General features: G+C 45.1%; 1 protein-coding gene across 4 annotated transcripts in view; it reads right to left on the reverse strand.

The window, feature by feature from the left end:
* tmem245 (transmembrane protein 245) overlaps positions 1-14,688 on the reverse strand; it is a 257,862-nt gene that overhangs the window by 186,145 nt on the left and 57,029 nt on the right. For 3 of the 4 annotated variants that reach the window (XM_070881139.1, XM_070881135.1, XM_070881137.1), the window contains exons 5-7: positions 14,437-14,646; positions 10,314-10,483; positions 6,535-6,558 (exon numbers count right to left, since the gene is read on the reverse strand). In XM_070881139.1, the coding sequence (XP_070737240.1) occupies positions 6,535-6,558; positions 10,314-10,483; positions 14,437-14,646 (404 nt within the window). The remainder of the gene's footprint in view (positions 1-6,534; positions 6,559-10,313; positions 10,484-14,436; positions 14,647-14,688) is intronic. The other variant, XM_070881138.1, reaches the window with a different exon arrangement.

The following is a 14,688-nucleotide window of genomic DNA, read 5'->3' on the forward strand; positions in this document are numbered from 1 at the left end:
AGAAAATCAGGCGTAGGTTACAAATTAGGCGTAGGGAAAGGGGGGGGGCTAGGGTTTAAAGGGAAGTTTACAAACATTAAACACTTCAGTTTTACAAATAAAGAGCCATCATCAATAATAAATGATAAATACATCAATAAATCAATCAAAAAAAAATTAATAAAAAATAATTTTTTTTAAAAATCAATAAAACAAAACATTTTCTACTTACCGACTGCAGCACCGGGAGTCCTCCAATAGCATGCTGGGATGGCCCCCCCAGTGTCTCTCTGTCAGTGTCTCTATCTCTGTGTGTGTGTGTCTCTCACTCTCTGTCGATCAGTGTCTGTGTTTCTGACAGCGAGGGGAGGGGGGGGGGGGAGGAGGTGGGGGGGGAGGGGGGAGGAGGTTGGGGGGGGGGGAGAAGGGGTGGGGAAGTGGGGGAGAGAAGAGGGTGGGGAAGTGGGGGGGGAGAAGGGGGGTGGGGGGGAGGAGGAGGGGGGGAGGAGGAGGAGGAGGAGGGGAGGTGGGGGAGGAGGAGGGGAGGGGTGGGTGAGGAGGAGGAGGAGGAGGAGGAGGGGGGTGGGGGAGGAGGAGGAGGAGGAAGGGGGTGGGGGAGGAGGAGGAGGAGGAGGAGGAGGAGGAGGAGGAGGAGGAGGAGGAGGAGGAGGAGGAGGAAGGGGGGTGGGGGAGGAGGAAGGGGGGTGGGGGAGGAGGAGGAGGAGGAGGAGGAGGAGGAGGAGGAGGAGGAGGAGGAGGAGGAGGAGGAGGAGGAGGAGGAAGGGGGGTGGGGGAGGAGGAGGAGGAGGAAGGGGGTGGGGGAGGAGGAAGGGGGGTGGGGGAGGAGGAGGAGGAGGAGGAGGAAGGGGGGTGGGGGAGGAGGAGGAGGAGGAGGAAGGGGGGTGGGGGAGGAGGAGGAGGAGGAGGAAGGGGGGTGGGGGAGGAGGAGGAGGAGGAGGAGGAAGGGGGGTGGGGAAGGAGGAGGAGGAGGAGGAGGAGGAAGGGGGGTGGGGGAGGAGGAGGAGGAGGAAGGGGGGTGGGGAGGAGGAGGAGGAGGAGGAGGAGGAGGAGGAGGAGGAGGAGGAGGAGGAGGAGGAGGAGGAGGAGGAGGAGGAGGAGGAGGAGGAGGAGGAGGAGGAGGAGGAGGAAGGGAGAGAGGATGGAGGGAGGGAGAGGGGAGAGAGGATGGAGGGAGGGAAGGGAGAGAAGGGAGAGAAGGAGGCTGAATGGCCGGGCCCAAGACTTCGGGCTGGATTTACAGGTAGGTGGCGTCGAGTCCCGGGGGGGGGGGGGGGGGGGAAGCGTCACGGGCAGGGGGGAGCAGAGGTCCGGTCGGGTGGGAGGAGCCTTATTCACGCAGCCCCAGTGAGACCATTCGGCCAGGGCTAGGGGCTGCGTGCTTCGGGCCCCTCCCACAGTTTTGGGCGCCTGGAGCTACTGCACATGCGTACCCACTGTAGCGCGCATGTGCAGAGGTCCCGGCACTGTTTTCAGCGCAGGACCGGACTCCGCCCCCTACAGCTCGTGCTGCGCCGCGCCCAGCTCCAGAGGGCCTGCAGGGAGCCGGAGAATAGGTTAAGTTTTTTTTTAGGCGCACTTTGTGGCGTGAAAAACGGGCGTCCAGGTCGGCGCGGCCCGAAACTTGGGCCCATAGACCCTGCCTCAGAAGGCTCTGGCTGCCAAAAAAAAAAAATCACACTTTTGGACACAGCTGGCACCTGCAACTTGAACACATTAGCCTCCCAACTACAAGTTGCAGTGGTCATTTATGTTTACTGACAGTGGTCTTTTAATCCCCGAGACAGGGAATGAAAATACTTTGTAAGCATGTTTTCTGCCTCAATTATATTACAGCATTGACTCTGGGAAACAGTACTGCAATATCAAGATTGGGTTATAAAGATTGTGCATGCATAGATTTTTGTCTATTGCTTTGGTGTGAAAAATCTGCTCTCCAATGCAAACAGGACAGATTCTTCGGTACAGGTATCAGCAACCTCAAGACCATTTCTTCAAGCAGTTCTGCAATATAAATGCATCATCTGCGATGTAATGCAATTACCTGCTCTATTCTATCTTCATGTGCTTTTATATTTGCAGTAATTTCTGTGGGCAGGGATCTGCTCCCAATTACTCTTCAAATGTTCTTTGATACCATTAATGGAGCACTGTGACATTCCTCTCCCCTTCATATAACAATAGACGTCTATAGCAAAGAAAGAGGTCATTTGTCCCATTCGGTCAAGTACCAGCTCTTTGCTACAGCATTCCAAAACTAATCCTATTCATGCTCTCAATCCACATCGCTGTATCTTCCTTGGTTTCAAATATTTATCCACGGTTCTCAGCAATGGTCTATGCATCAACTACTTCATGTCACAAAGAATTCCACGCTCAACATCTCTGTATAAAGAAATTTCTCCTAACCTCTGTTCCTCACTGACCATTCTAAACTTTTGAAATAGTCTTTCCTTTTTCACTATCAAAAGCCTTCCAGTTTTTTTTTTAAACATCTTAAATCTTCTCTTAGCCTTCTGTGCTCCAGTAGAAATAGTCCGTTTTTTTTTTAAGTTTCTCCTTTCATTTCTGGTATCATCCTGATGAATCTATGCTGTACACAATCTACTGTTTTAATGTATTTTCTATAATGGGATGTACACGACTGGACACAGTACTCTAATCGTGGCCTAAACTTTATCTTATACAAACTTTTCAATTTACTTTTATACTTTACATCCCGATTTATAAAACCCAAAATACTACTAAACTATTTTATGGCTTTGACCTGCACTCACACTTTCAAGGAATTATGTATTTGAACCTCAGTGTCCTTCTTCCTCTATATGCTTCAGCAATTTTCCACTCAGTTTATTGTCCCACTCTTTGGTTTTCCTCCCAAACTGCACAACCTCACACTTGTTCACATTAAATTACATATGCAATCTGTCTGCCCATTCTGTTAGCCTAGCTACACTTTCCTGAAATCTTTTACAGTTATCCTTGCTACTTACCAAACCCCTACTTTTAGTGCCATCAACAAATTTCAATATTATGCCCCCAACACAAGTCCTTAGGACTGCCCTGGGATAGGCCACTTCCACTCCTTCTTTAATCCAAGCAATAACCATTAACTCTAACCCATCGTTTCCAGTCACTCAACCAACTCTATCCATGCTGCTACATTTCCTCTTGTACCATACACACATTTTTTTTGTAACAAACCACCTGTTAAACACCCTACTGAACACCTTCTGAATGTCTATAGACATCACAGTTACTGTATTCCCTTCTTCTGTCCTTGTCCACTTTAAAAAAAAAATCAAACTTATAAAACATGATATGCCCTTGATAAATTCATGCTGCTGTATTTGATTACCTCAAGCATCTCTAAATACTCAGTACTTGAATCTTTAATTATAGATTCTAAGATTGCCATAACGTAGATCAACTGGTTTATAGTTACCGGTTTATTCTTCTTTCCCTTCTTGAACAAAGGTGTTACATTGCCTACCCTCACTCCCATGGCAGATTTGTCCAAGAATTTTCAAAAATGAAAGTCCGAGTCTCTGCTGTCTCCTGTCTGACTTCCCTCAATACCCTAAGGTGCGTGCCATCAAGACCTCCATCAATTAAAATGCTGTTAAGCCTTCTCTCCATCCAAACAAAGCAAGGATTTCTCAAACAAAATTGAAATCTCACACCCGTCCATCAGTAATGAAAATGCAGGGATAGGCATGCAGTTCTTCAAACAAGAAAATTAGCTGTTTGATTAGTAGTCCACAGTACATTCATACTTGTACACAACAAGCTTTTCATTTCTCCTACTCTCCAAATCAAATCATTTCAGTAAACTTCTACAATATACTGCATGCATCAGTGAACAAAAAGGCTTGTCTCAGTGAATTTCTGACATCAGGTAGCCTGGAATTGGGTACCGTACGAAATTACATAACTATTGCCAAATGATTCAAATTAAATTTTGATCTTGTGTATTTTACAGCTAGATACACTAGCTCCCATCATAGGTAGTTTTATGTTGAATGAAGGGTGCTCCTTAAGTGGAGACCCATGGCCTAATTTTTTTTATTTAGCATTGTGCAACTGGTCCCCACCTTGCATGGTTGCAATGAAATATATATAAATTTATAAAATATTTTTCACAAGTAACTGTAATCAACAGTTTTAATGGCTCCTCAAATAGCACAAGTTTCTTCATGTTCATTCACAGTCTCAGTATCACGTGAACAAACCAAAGCAACACCATTTTAGGCTGCTAGAATGCAAGGAACAAATGTGAGCAACTAACAGTCCAAAAAGGTGGAAAATTCATGCACTTCAGCAATGCAAGCAGAAAATAAAATCAAAATTGCCATAAGCTGTAGCAGATCAAAATGATCAAACCTATTTGCCTAGCTAGACAATTGTTTTTCCCTTTCAACTAAGTCACTAACTCAGGATTAGGTTCAAATGTGTAGGCAGCTGATAAACTAGAACAGTATTTCAGCTACACTGCAGTGAGATTTGATGAATTTATAGCAAACAGTTAGTAGGTTGCAATTAGTTCTGTTAATATATGTCTTTCTTGGGAGCAATAGCCCCTTTAATGTAATAGAAAGTGATTTAAGTAACAAAAAATCTCAAAGTGCTGTAGAATACAACTGATTAGCATTTCCAAAAAATACCCAACATAGAATATTGGAGGCTTGACAAAATTCCACTGACTCTGGATCAGTTCCTATCGAGTGGAGGGTAGCCAATGTAACCCCACTTTTTAAAAAAGGAGGGAGAGAGAAAGCAGGGAATTATAGACCGGTCAGCCTGACCTCAGTAGTGGGTAAAATGATGGAATCAATTATTAAGGATGTCATTGCAGCGCATTTGGAAAATGGTGACATGATAGGTCCAAGTCAGCATGGATTTGTGAAAGGGAGATCATGCTTGACAAATCTTCTGGAATTTTTTGAGGATGTTTCCAGTAAAGTGGACAAAGGAGAACCAGTTGATGTGGTATATTTGGACTTTCAGAAGGCTTTCGACAAGGTCCCACACAGGAGATTAATGTGCAAAGTTAAAGCACATGGGATTGGGGGTAGTGTGCTGACGTGGATTGAGAACTGGTTGTCAGACAGGAAGCAAAGAGTAGGAGTAAATGGGTACTTTTCAGAATGGCAGGCAGTGACTAGTGGGGTACCGCAAGGTTCTGTGCTGGGGCCCCAGCTGTTTACATTGTACATTAATGATTTGGACGAGGGGATTAAATGTAGTATCTCCAAATTTGCGGATGACACTAAGTTGGGTGGCAGTGTGAGCTGCGAGGAGGATGCTATGAGGCTGCAGAGTGACTTGGATAGGTTAGGTGAGTGGGCAAATGCATGGCAGATGATGTATAATGTGGATAAATGTGAGGTTATCCACTTTGGTGGTAAAAACAGAGACACAGACTATTATCTGAATGGTGACAGATTAGGAAAAGGGAAGGTGCAACGAGACCTGGGTGTCATGGTACATCAGTCATTGAAGGTTGGCATGCAGGTACAGCAGGCGGTTAAGAAAGCAAATGGCACGTTGGCCTTCATAGCGAGGGGATTTGAGTACAGGGCAGGGAGGTGTTGCTACAGTTGTACAGGGCCTTGGTGAGGCCACACCTGGAGTATTGTGTACAGTTTTGGTCTCCTAACTTGAGGAAGGACATTCTTGCTATTGAGGGAGTGCAGCGAAGATTCACCAGACTGATTCCCGGGATGGTGGGGCTGACCTATCAAGAAAGACTGGATCAACTGGGCTTGTATTCACTGGAGTTCAGAAGAGTGAGAGGGGACCTCATAGAAAAGTTTAAAATTCTGACGGGTTTGGACAGGTTGGATGCAGGAAGAATGTTCCCAATGTTGGGGAAGTCCAGAACCAGGGGTCACAGTCTAAGGATAAGGGGTAAGCCATTTAGGACCGAGATGAGGAGAAACTTCTTCACCCAGAGAGTGGTGAACCTGTGGAATTCTCTACCACAGAAAGTAGTTGAGGCCAATTCACTAAATATATTCAAAAGGGAGTTAGATAAAGTCCTTACTACTCGGGGGATCAAGGGGTATGGCGTGAAAGCAGGAATGGGGTACTGAAGTTTCATGTTCAGCCATGAACTCATTGAATGGCGATGCAGGCTAGAAGGGCTGAATGGCCTGCTCCTGCACCTATTTTCTATGTTTCTATGAATCAGGCGCAGAATATTTTAAATGATTAAACACAAGAATAGGAGATATACATGAACACAAATGTACCACACCAACAAAGCCTTGAAATAATTCTGGACATTCATATTCTGCCTTAAAATTAATGTTACCATCCTCAATTTTTTTTGATAGAAATACATACATTTAAATCTGACCTCCCACAGCTTAAAACAAGACAATTTTTGGAAATATATTCAGAAACCTTGTTGCAAAGAATGACAACTTATTTGAATCCAAGAAATTTGGAAAATTACACAATCCATGCTTAAATCAACGAGCACACAAATTGAAGCAGCAAGTCTTGGATGTGAAACAGCAACCCGCTAGTTACCTGCTTATTAAGCCAATGCCACAGCTTTTGGAAAAAAACAATGAATTGGAGAGTTACTGAAGAAAAAAATTCACATTATAAAAAGTAATAATGGCAGTTTAGGTCAAAGTGCCAGAGGATTGGAAAATAGCTAAAAAGGGACAACTTGGAGAAACTACAGACCAGTGAGCCTAATATCTATAAAGTGTAAAGTATTAGTTGGCATTTCACAGGTGATGTATGGTAAACCAAGGTCACCATCCTGGCAGTCACATGTTACAATGATGACGGAGCTATTGACTAATCATGTCATAGAATCATACAAATTTACAGCACGGAAGGAGGTCATTTCGGCCCCTCCCCCTCCCCCTCCCCCTCTCTCTCTCCCTCCCTCTCTCTCTTCCCCTCCCCTTCTCTCCCTCCCTTGGACTTATGGGAAGCAGATTTGGCATAACAAATTTACTGGTGCTCAAGAAAATGGCACATCTTTTTGACAATGGAAATTCTGTCACGTGATGCATTTAGATTTCAGTAAGGCTTTTGATACCATCCCACACAAGCAATTGGCCACAAAACAGGAAGACATGGAATAGAAGGCAAGCTTCTGCGATGTATTGAAAAGTAGCTAAACCAATGATTGCTGTGAATGGAGCTGCATCAACTGTCATGAGCAGGGTGCCATTATTGTTAATGGTTAATCAATGATTTGGGAAAAGAGACAGAAACCAAAGAATCTTGGTTTGCAGAAGACACTAAATATTAGGGGAGTGGATTTTGAAACAATAGAGCATAAACAAAGAAAATATAAAGGGAACTGCATAGATTGGGAAAGTGACTGATGTGGATACATGCAAAATAGTTGAACTAGGGAAGGGAAAACAGAGGTCATATAATCTAAATGGCTCGAGGCTACAGGTCACAAAACAGCAGAAGGATTCAGGGAAAATGGCAGTTAGTAATAAGAACACAAATCCCACAGGTGATGAGTCTTTACAAGGCACAGGTTCATAAGAACATAACAATTAAGAACAGGAGTAGGCCATCTAGCCCCTCGAGCCTGCTCCACCATTCAATAAGATCATGGCTGATCTGGTCGTGGACTCAGCTCCACTTACCCGCCCTCTCCCCGTAACCCTTAATTCCCTTATTGGTTAAAAATCTATCTATCTTTGACTTGAAAACATTCAATGAGCTAGCCTCAACTGCTTCCTTGGGCAGAGAATTCCACAGATTCACAAACCTCTGGGAGAAGAAATTCTTTCTCAACTCAGTTTTAAATTGGCTCCTCCGCATTTTGAGGCTGTGCCCCCTAGTTCTAGTCTCCCCTACCAATGGAAACAACCTCTCTGCCTCTATCCTGTCTATTCCTTTCATGATTTTAAATGTTTCTATAAGATCACCCCTCATCCTTCTGAACTCCAAGGAGTAAAGACCCAGTCTACTCAATCTATCATCATAAGGTAACCCCCTCATTTCTGGAATCAGCCTAGTGAATCGTCTCTGTACCCCCTCCAAAGCTAGTATATCCTTCCTTAAGTAAGGTGACCAAAACTGCACGCAGTACTCCAGGTGCGGCCTTACCAATACCTTATACAGTTGCAGCAAGACCTCCCTGCTTTTGTACTCCATCCCTCTCGCAATGAAGGCCAACATTCCATTTGCCTTCCTGATTACCTGCTGCACCTGCAAACTAACCTTTTGGGATTCATGCACAAGGACCACCAGGTCCCTCTGCACCACAGAATGTTGTAATTTCTCCCCATTCAAATAATATTCCCTTTTACTGTTTTTTTTCCCCCAAGGTGGATGACCTCACACTTTCCGACATTGTATTCCATCTGCCAAACCTTAGCCCATTCGCTTAACCTATCCAAATCTCCTTGCAGCCTCTCTGAGTCCTCTACACAGCCCGCTTTCCCACTAATTTTAGTGTCATCTGCAAATTTTGTTGCACTACACACTCTGTCCCCTCTTCTAGGTCATCTATGTATATTGTAAACAGTTGTGGTCCCAGCACTGATCCCTGTGGCACACCACTAACCACTGATTTCCAACCGGAAAAGGACCCATTTATCCCAACTCTCTGCTTTCTGTTCGCCAGCCAATTCTCTATCCATGCTAATACATTTCCTCTGACTCCGCGTACCTTTATCTTTTGCAGTAACCTTTTGTGTGGCACCTTATCAAATGCCTTTTGGAAATCTAAATACACCACATCCATCGGGACACCTCTATCCACCATGCTCATTATATCCTCAAAGAATTCCAGTAAGTTAGTTAAACATGATTTCCCTTTCATGAATCCATGCTGCGTCTGCTTGATTGCACTATTCCTATCTCGATGTCCCGCTATTTCTTCCTTAATGATAGTTTCAAGCATTTTCCCTACTACAGATGTTAAACTAACCGGCCTATAGTTTCCTGCCTTTTGCCTGCCCCCTTTTTTAAACAGAGGCGTTACATTAGCTGCTTTCCAATCCGCTGGTACCTCCCCAGAGTCCAGAGAATTTTGGTAGATTATAACGAATGCATCTGCTATAACTTCCGCCATCTCTTTTAATACCCTGGGATGCATTTCATCAGGACCAGGGGAATTGTCTACCTTCAGTCCCATTAGCCTGTTCAGCACTACCCCCCTAGTGATAGCGATTGTCTCCAGGTCCTTCCTTCCCACATTCCTGTGGCCTGCAAATTTTGGCATGGTTTTTTGTCTTCCACTGTGAAGACGGAAGCAAAATAATTGTTTAAGGTCTCAGCCATTTCCATATTTCCCATTATTAAAAGGTTCAGCCACATGTGGACTACTGCCGTACGACAGTAAGGAAAACCATGTCTAGGAACCAGCACAGAAAAGAGCAACCAAGGAGATACTTAGCTAAGTCATTCAAGCTATGTGTGGAGATTAAAGATCAAAAGATTGTTTATCTTAGAGCAAAGGAAGCTCAGCAAATATATTATTCGGGTTTCTTAAGGGAATACGTAAATTGAAACTAGGTGATATTTTGCGATTACCATAAACCTAGTACCAGGGAACTGGACACAAGTTTATAAGAGGGAAAGTGTACAGTTAATCTAGAATTAACTACTGTACTTTAGAGTGGTGAACATGTGGAATGGGCTGCCCATGGAGACAGAGTGTGTGGAAAGATTTAAGAGCGAACTGGATGGATCTTTGAGGCAGCGGGTGATAGAAGGGTATTCGTTTTTGGGACCAGATGAAGTAGAATATTTTCTGTTCTTATACTCTTGAATGTTCAGGTTAATATTATATAGCTAATTAAAAAATAAATTTAAATATTTAATATATTTACAAGTATTAAACTTGGAATGCACAATTGCAGAAGAATATCTGGTGAACTGATAAATCGACTCATTAACAAATTCTGAATGTCCGTCAGTAGAGATTCTGGACAAGTTGGAAAGAGAAATCAGAGGCAAATATTTAATCAGGTTATTAATGAGTATTATTATTCCTTTGAATATATAACGACCTTTCGGCTTGACCAATATAAAATATAGACTTTCCTGTTTGCTTCAGTGTAACAGGATTCATTTTGCAGGATACAAGAAAGTAGATTTTGGAGAATGTAACTTAAAACTAACTGATAGTTGTCTTTGAGAAAATTGTTTTATTTTTCAATTAACATTTAATAGGCGGAATATCAATTTCTACTTTTGCATCTCCAAGCAGTTTGCTCAACAGAAACAGAAGAATCCTCCCTGTCCTGTCAGTCAGGGGGAAAAAAAGGGGGGACATTCTAAAACAGTCTAGTTAGAAGATTATGATCTACAAAACATACCTTGTTGTCAGCTTTTACAATGATTCTTCCAAGTCCTCGGATTGGTCCTGGAGCCAGAGCATCCTGTCTTTCTTTAACAAAGCTTGACAGAATCTTCCAATAGCTACTAATATGTCTCTCTGCAAAGTTCATTAATCCAAAACGTAGGACCAATTTTTTAAGACCCCAAGCTGTTACCAAAAAAAGGATCAAGAATACTTCATAAAAATATAACAGTAAACAGCCAAAAACAGAGCCAGCAATGACAATTTATTTCTATGTTGCTTAACTGGTCTAATTTAGTTCAAATGGAACAGTAGCTGTATAGCATTTGAACAACAACTTGCATTTTTGTAGCACGTTTAACATAAAAAAACAGCCCAAGACACTTCATGGATGCGTAATCAGACAAAAATAAATCCCGAGCCAAAGAAGAAATGATTAGAGGGGTGACTAAAGGCTTGGTCAAAGAGGTGACTTTTAGAGGAGAGGGAGGTTGAGTGTCAGAGAGATTTCAGAAAGGAATTCAGTGAAGAGAGCTTAGATGGGAAGGCACAGCAACCAACGTTGGGTACGGGGGGGGGGGGGGTGGGGGGGGAAGGTGCTGCACAGAGGCATGAGTGGGAGGAACAGACGAGTTCTTGTAGGACTGCAGGTTACAGACATAGGGAGGAACAAGCCCATGAATGGATTTAAGCACAAGGATAGCTATTTTAAATTTGAGACATTGGGTGATAGGTGAGAGATTTGCTGCAGGATGGGATATGGGCAGCAAAGATTTGGATGAGCTAGGTGGGTGAAGGGGGTGGGGGGGGGGCCTGCTATAGGAACACTTGAATAGTCTGAAGGTGACAAAAGGCATGGATGAGGGTTTTAGCAGATGGGCAGAGACAGGGCTGAGATGGTCGATGTCATGGAGGTGGAAGTAGGCGGTCTTTGTGTTGGAAAGGATAGGGGACTGGAAGCTCAGGGATCAAATAGCAAAAAGCCTAGCCCAACCTGAAACAGTGGCCGGGGTGCAGGATGAATCAGTGGCATGGCCTCCACCAGGACTATCAATGCTGTATCCAAGAACCTATGCGCCCTCTTCCCCGGTCCCTCAGCAAGCCTGCAATGTGTCACCGTGTGCCAGCCAGCACAGTCCACACCTTTAGTGGAAGTGGGTGTGAGGATCCAACATGCTTCACGAAAACTGCGTCTAATCAGCACTTGAGCGCTAAACCTGCAAGTTTCTGGTTTAGCACCTCCAGGCAAGTTCAAATTATGATCAGCAGCAATTAGGGCCAAAACTGTGCGCTAAATCCAGACTGTCAAACAGGCTAGTCTTATTAGCACTGCACCCATTTAGCGCCTTTGGTTTTCATCCTTTGGTCAAAATAACCCCCATTAACAGGTTATTTATTTCAACACTGTTTCAGGGACTGCTGTGTTTGCTTACATAACAGTGACAACTTTTCAAAAGTAATTCTTAGACTGATGCATTGTGGGATGTCATGAGGACACAAACAGAGCTGTATAGTTGCAAGTTTTTTTCTTTTGTATGGGCATTGGGCACCCGCCGATACCTCACCCAAGTGGCTATCAATCAAGCGTGAGTCTTGGCAAAGTAGTCAGCAGACTATTTGATTGTGGGAGGTGCCCCGGTAACTGCCCCCAAAGGAAGTGGAGTGTGGGAAATTGCACTCCGCTTCCACTGAGGGGTGGTAAGGCCAATTCTGCGGCGGGAACAGGACTTCCACGTTGGGGGCTAAAATTCCCTGCCCCAGAAGGTTACCGCCCCCAAGATGGGAGCCTGTGCGGGGAGGCAGAGGGAAGATGAGGGGAGACGAGGGCGGGGGATGGAGGGGAGAGTGGTGGAGGTGGGGGGGCGGAGAAACCCAGGGCGGGGGACAGGAGGGGCCACATTGCAGCGAAGGTCTGGAGGGGTGAAGTGTGTTGGAGGGGCTGGCCTGGGGGCTCTGTGCCTTGGTGCGGGGAGTGTTCAGAGTGGGGTGGACGGGTTGACTGCACAGGTGGCGGTTGGTGGGTGTGGTGTGGTTGGCGTCGCGGGGGCGTGGCTCCGGGGTGGCCAGGACTGGGGGTTCGACATCCGGGGGTGTTCGGCATTTGAGAAGGTTTCTGACGGGACGGGGCGGGTTGGGTGCAGGGGGAGTGTTCCTGGTGTTGGGTGGGTCCTGAGCCGGGTGGGGGGGGGGGGCACGCTCTTGGGATGGGGGGTGGGCTGTTTGGGGCTGGGATTGGGAGGGACTTCTTCACTCGGGGAGTTGTTGGCCTGTGGGGTTCCCTGCCGCGGAGAGTTGTTGATGCCAGTTCATTGGATGTGTTCGGGAGGGAGTTGGATGTGGTCCTTGTGGCTGGGGGGGGGGGGGGGGCGGTGGAGATGCTGGGGTGGGTGATCAGCCATGATCTTGTTGAATGGCGGTGCAGGCTCGAAGGGCTGAATGGCCTACTCCTGCACCTATTTTCTATGTTTCTATAAATCATAGCCAAGCTTGATCTTGCCCTTACCCAACATCCACATATGTACATTTCCAATAGCAATTGCTGGATAATGATCAGGAACAGGTACTTGAGGAATTTTCCCCTCATTACCCCATCAGCATGCCGCTGGTGCCACACTGGCTGAGATCAGCTAAATCAGCAGAGGCCTTTCAAGTCTGTAAGGTTCAGCTACTCACAGCCTAAATGTGCTGTGCCATCAGGAGAACTGCATATATATTACTTAAGACAGAAACATAGAAAATAGGTGCAGGAGTAGGCCATTCGGCCCTTCGAGCCTGCACCACCATTCAATAAGATCATGGCTGATCATTCACCTCAGTACCCCTTTCCTGCTTTCTCTCCATACGCCTTGATCCCTTTAGCCATAAGGGCAATATCTAACTCCCTCTTGAATATATCTAACAAACTGGCCTCAACAACTTTCTGCGGTAGAGAATTCCACAGGTTCACAACTCTGAGTAAAGAAGTTCCTCCTCATCTCAGTCCTAAATGGCTTACCCCTTATCCTTAGACTGTGACCCCTGGTTCTGGACTTCCCCAGTATCAGGAACATTCTTCCTGCCTCTAACCTGTCCAATCCCGTCAGAATTTTATATGTTTCTATGAGATCCCCTCTCATTCTTCTAAACTCCAGTGAATAAAGGTCCAGTCGATCTTGTCTCTCCTCATACTTCAGTCCTGCTATCCCGGGAATAATTCTGGTGAACCTTCGCTGCACTCCCTCAATAGCAAGAACGTCCTCGCTCAGATTAAGAGACCAAACTTAACACAATATTCCAGGTGAGGCCTCACCAAGGCTCTGTACAACTGCAGTAAGATCTCCCTGCTCCTATACACAAATCCCCTAGTTATGAAGGCCAACATACCATTTGCCTTCTTCACCGCCTGCTGTACCTGCAGGCCAACTTTGTGCTACCAATGAGTTGGCATACCAAAGCATAGTAACTCAGTGGTGGAATGCCTTTATTCAGTTCCCAATAATAACCATGCTGCTTAGGGGAGGTATCAAGCAGAGGACGGGAAAGATATCAGGGAGCCACATGCAAATATCTCCTAGTGGTTACCTCAGTAGTATTGGTGACCTGAATAGCTACCCGACTACCATCTCAGTGCATGCATAGCTGGGGAGGCCGGAAGGAGATCCTGGAAAAGAACAAAAGTGACACGCCCATGGAATTCAATTTATAGGCCTGCTTTAGGCACTTTATCCATTTAGAGCCAGGTCCAGACAAATCCTACAATTCAGTCATCCATCAATTCGGAACTGATTTTTAAATTTCTAAAGCCTGAATTATCATAAGGCCTGTCGCAAGAACAATTTGTATTTATACAGCATCATTAACGTAGAAAAACACTTCAGAGGCTTCATTAAACAAAAAATGGATGGCAAGATAAAGGGGGAGATATTAGAGGGTAACATGGTCAAACAGGTGGGTTTTAAAGGTGGGTCTAGAAGGAGAAGAGGAGAAACAAAGGGATTTAGAGAGGGAATTCCAGAGTTCAAAGGCCTAGAAGACCAAAGACATAGTCACCAATGGCAGGGTGAAGGGGAGATGCACAGAAGGCCAGAGTCAAAGGAATGGGGGAGGTGGGGGGTGGTGAAGGTTGAGAGGTGGGGATGTCACAGGATCAAACATATTACCAGCCACTGGTACTGGGAGCAACTCCAGTATCCAAAAGTTCAGCCAGATTTGCACAACAGCAATAGCCCAGACAAGCATCACAAAGTAGATGTCACTCGTTTTCTTCTTCTTTGTAAAAGATACTACTTCAGGTCTTGGTATTCCTAATGGAGTGCATGAGGAGGACGACGAGGAGGAGGAAGAACTGAAATCTCTAGTTTCAACAGATCCTAATGAGAAACAAAATATATTACTACACATTTAAGTAAGCA

Source organism: Pristiophorus japonicus, chromosome 5 (assembly GCF_044704955.1).
Source record: "Pristiophorus japonicus isolate sPriJap1 chromosome 5, sPriJap1.hap1, whole genome shotgun sequence".
NCBI lineage: Eukaryota > Metazoa > Chordata > Chondrichthyes > Pristiophoridae > Pristiophorus > Pristiophorus japonicus.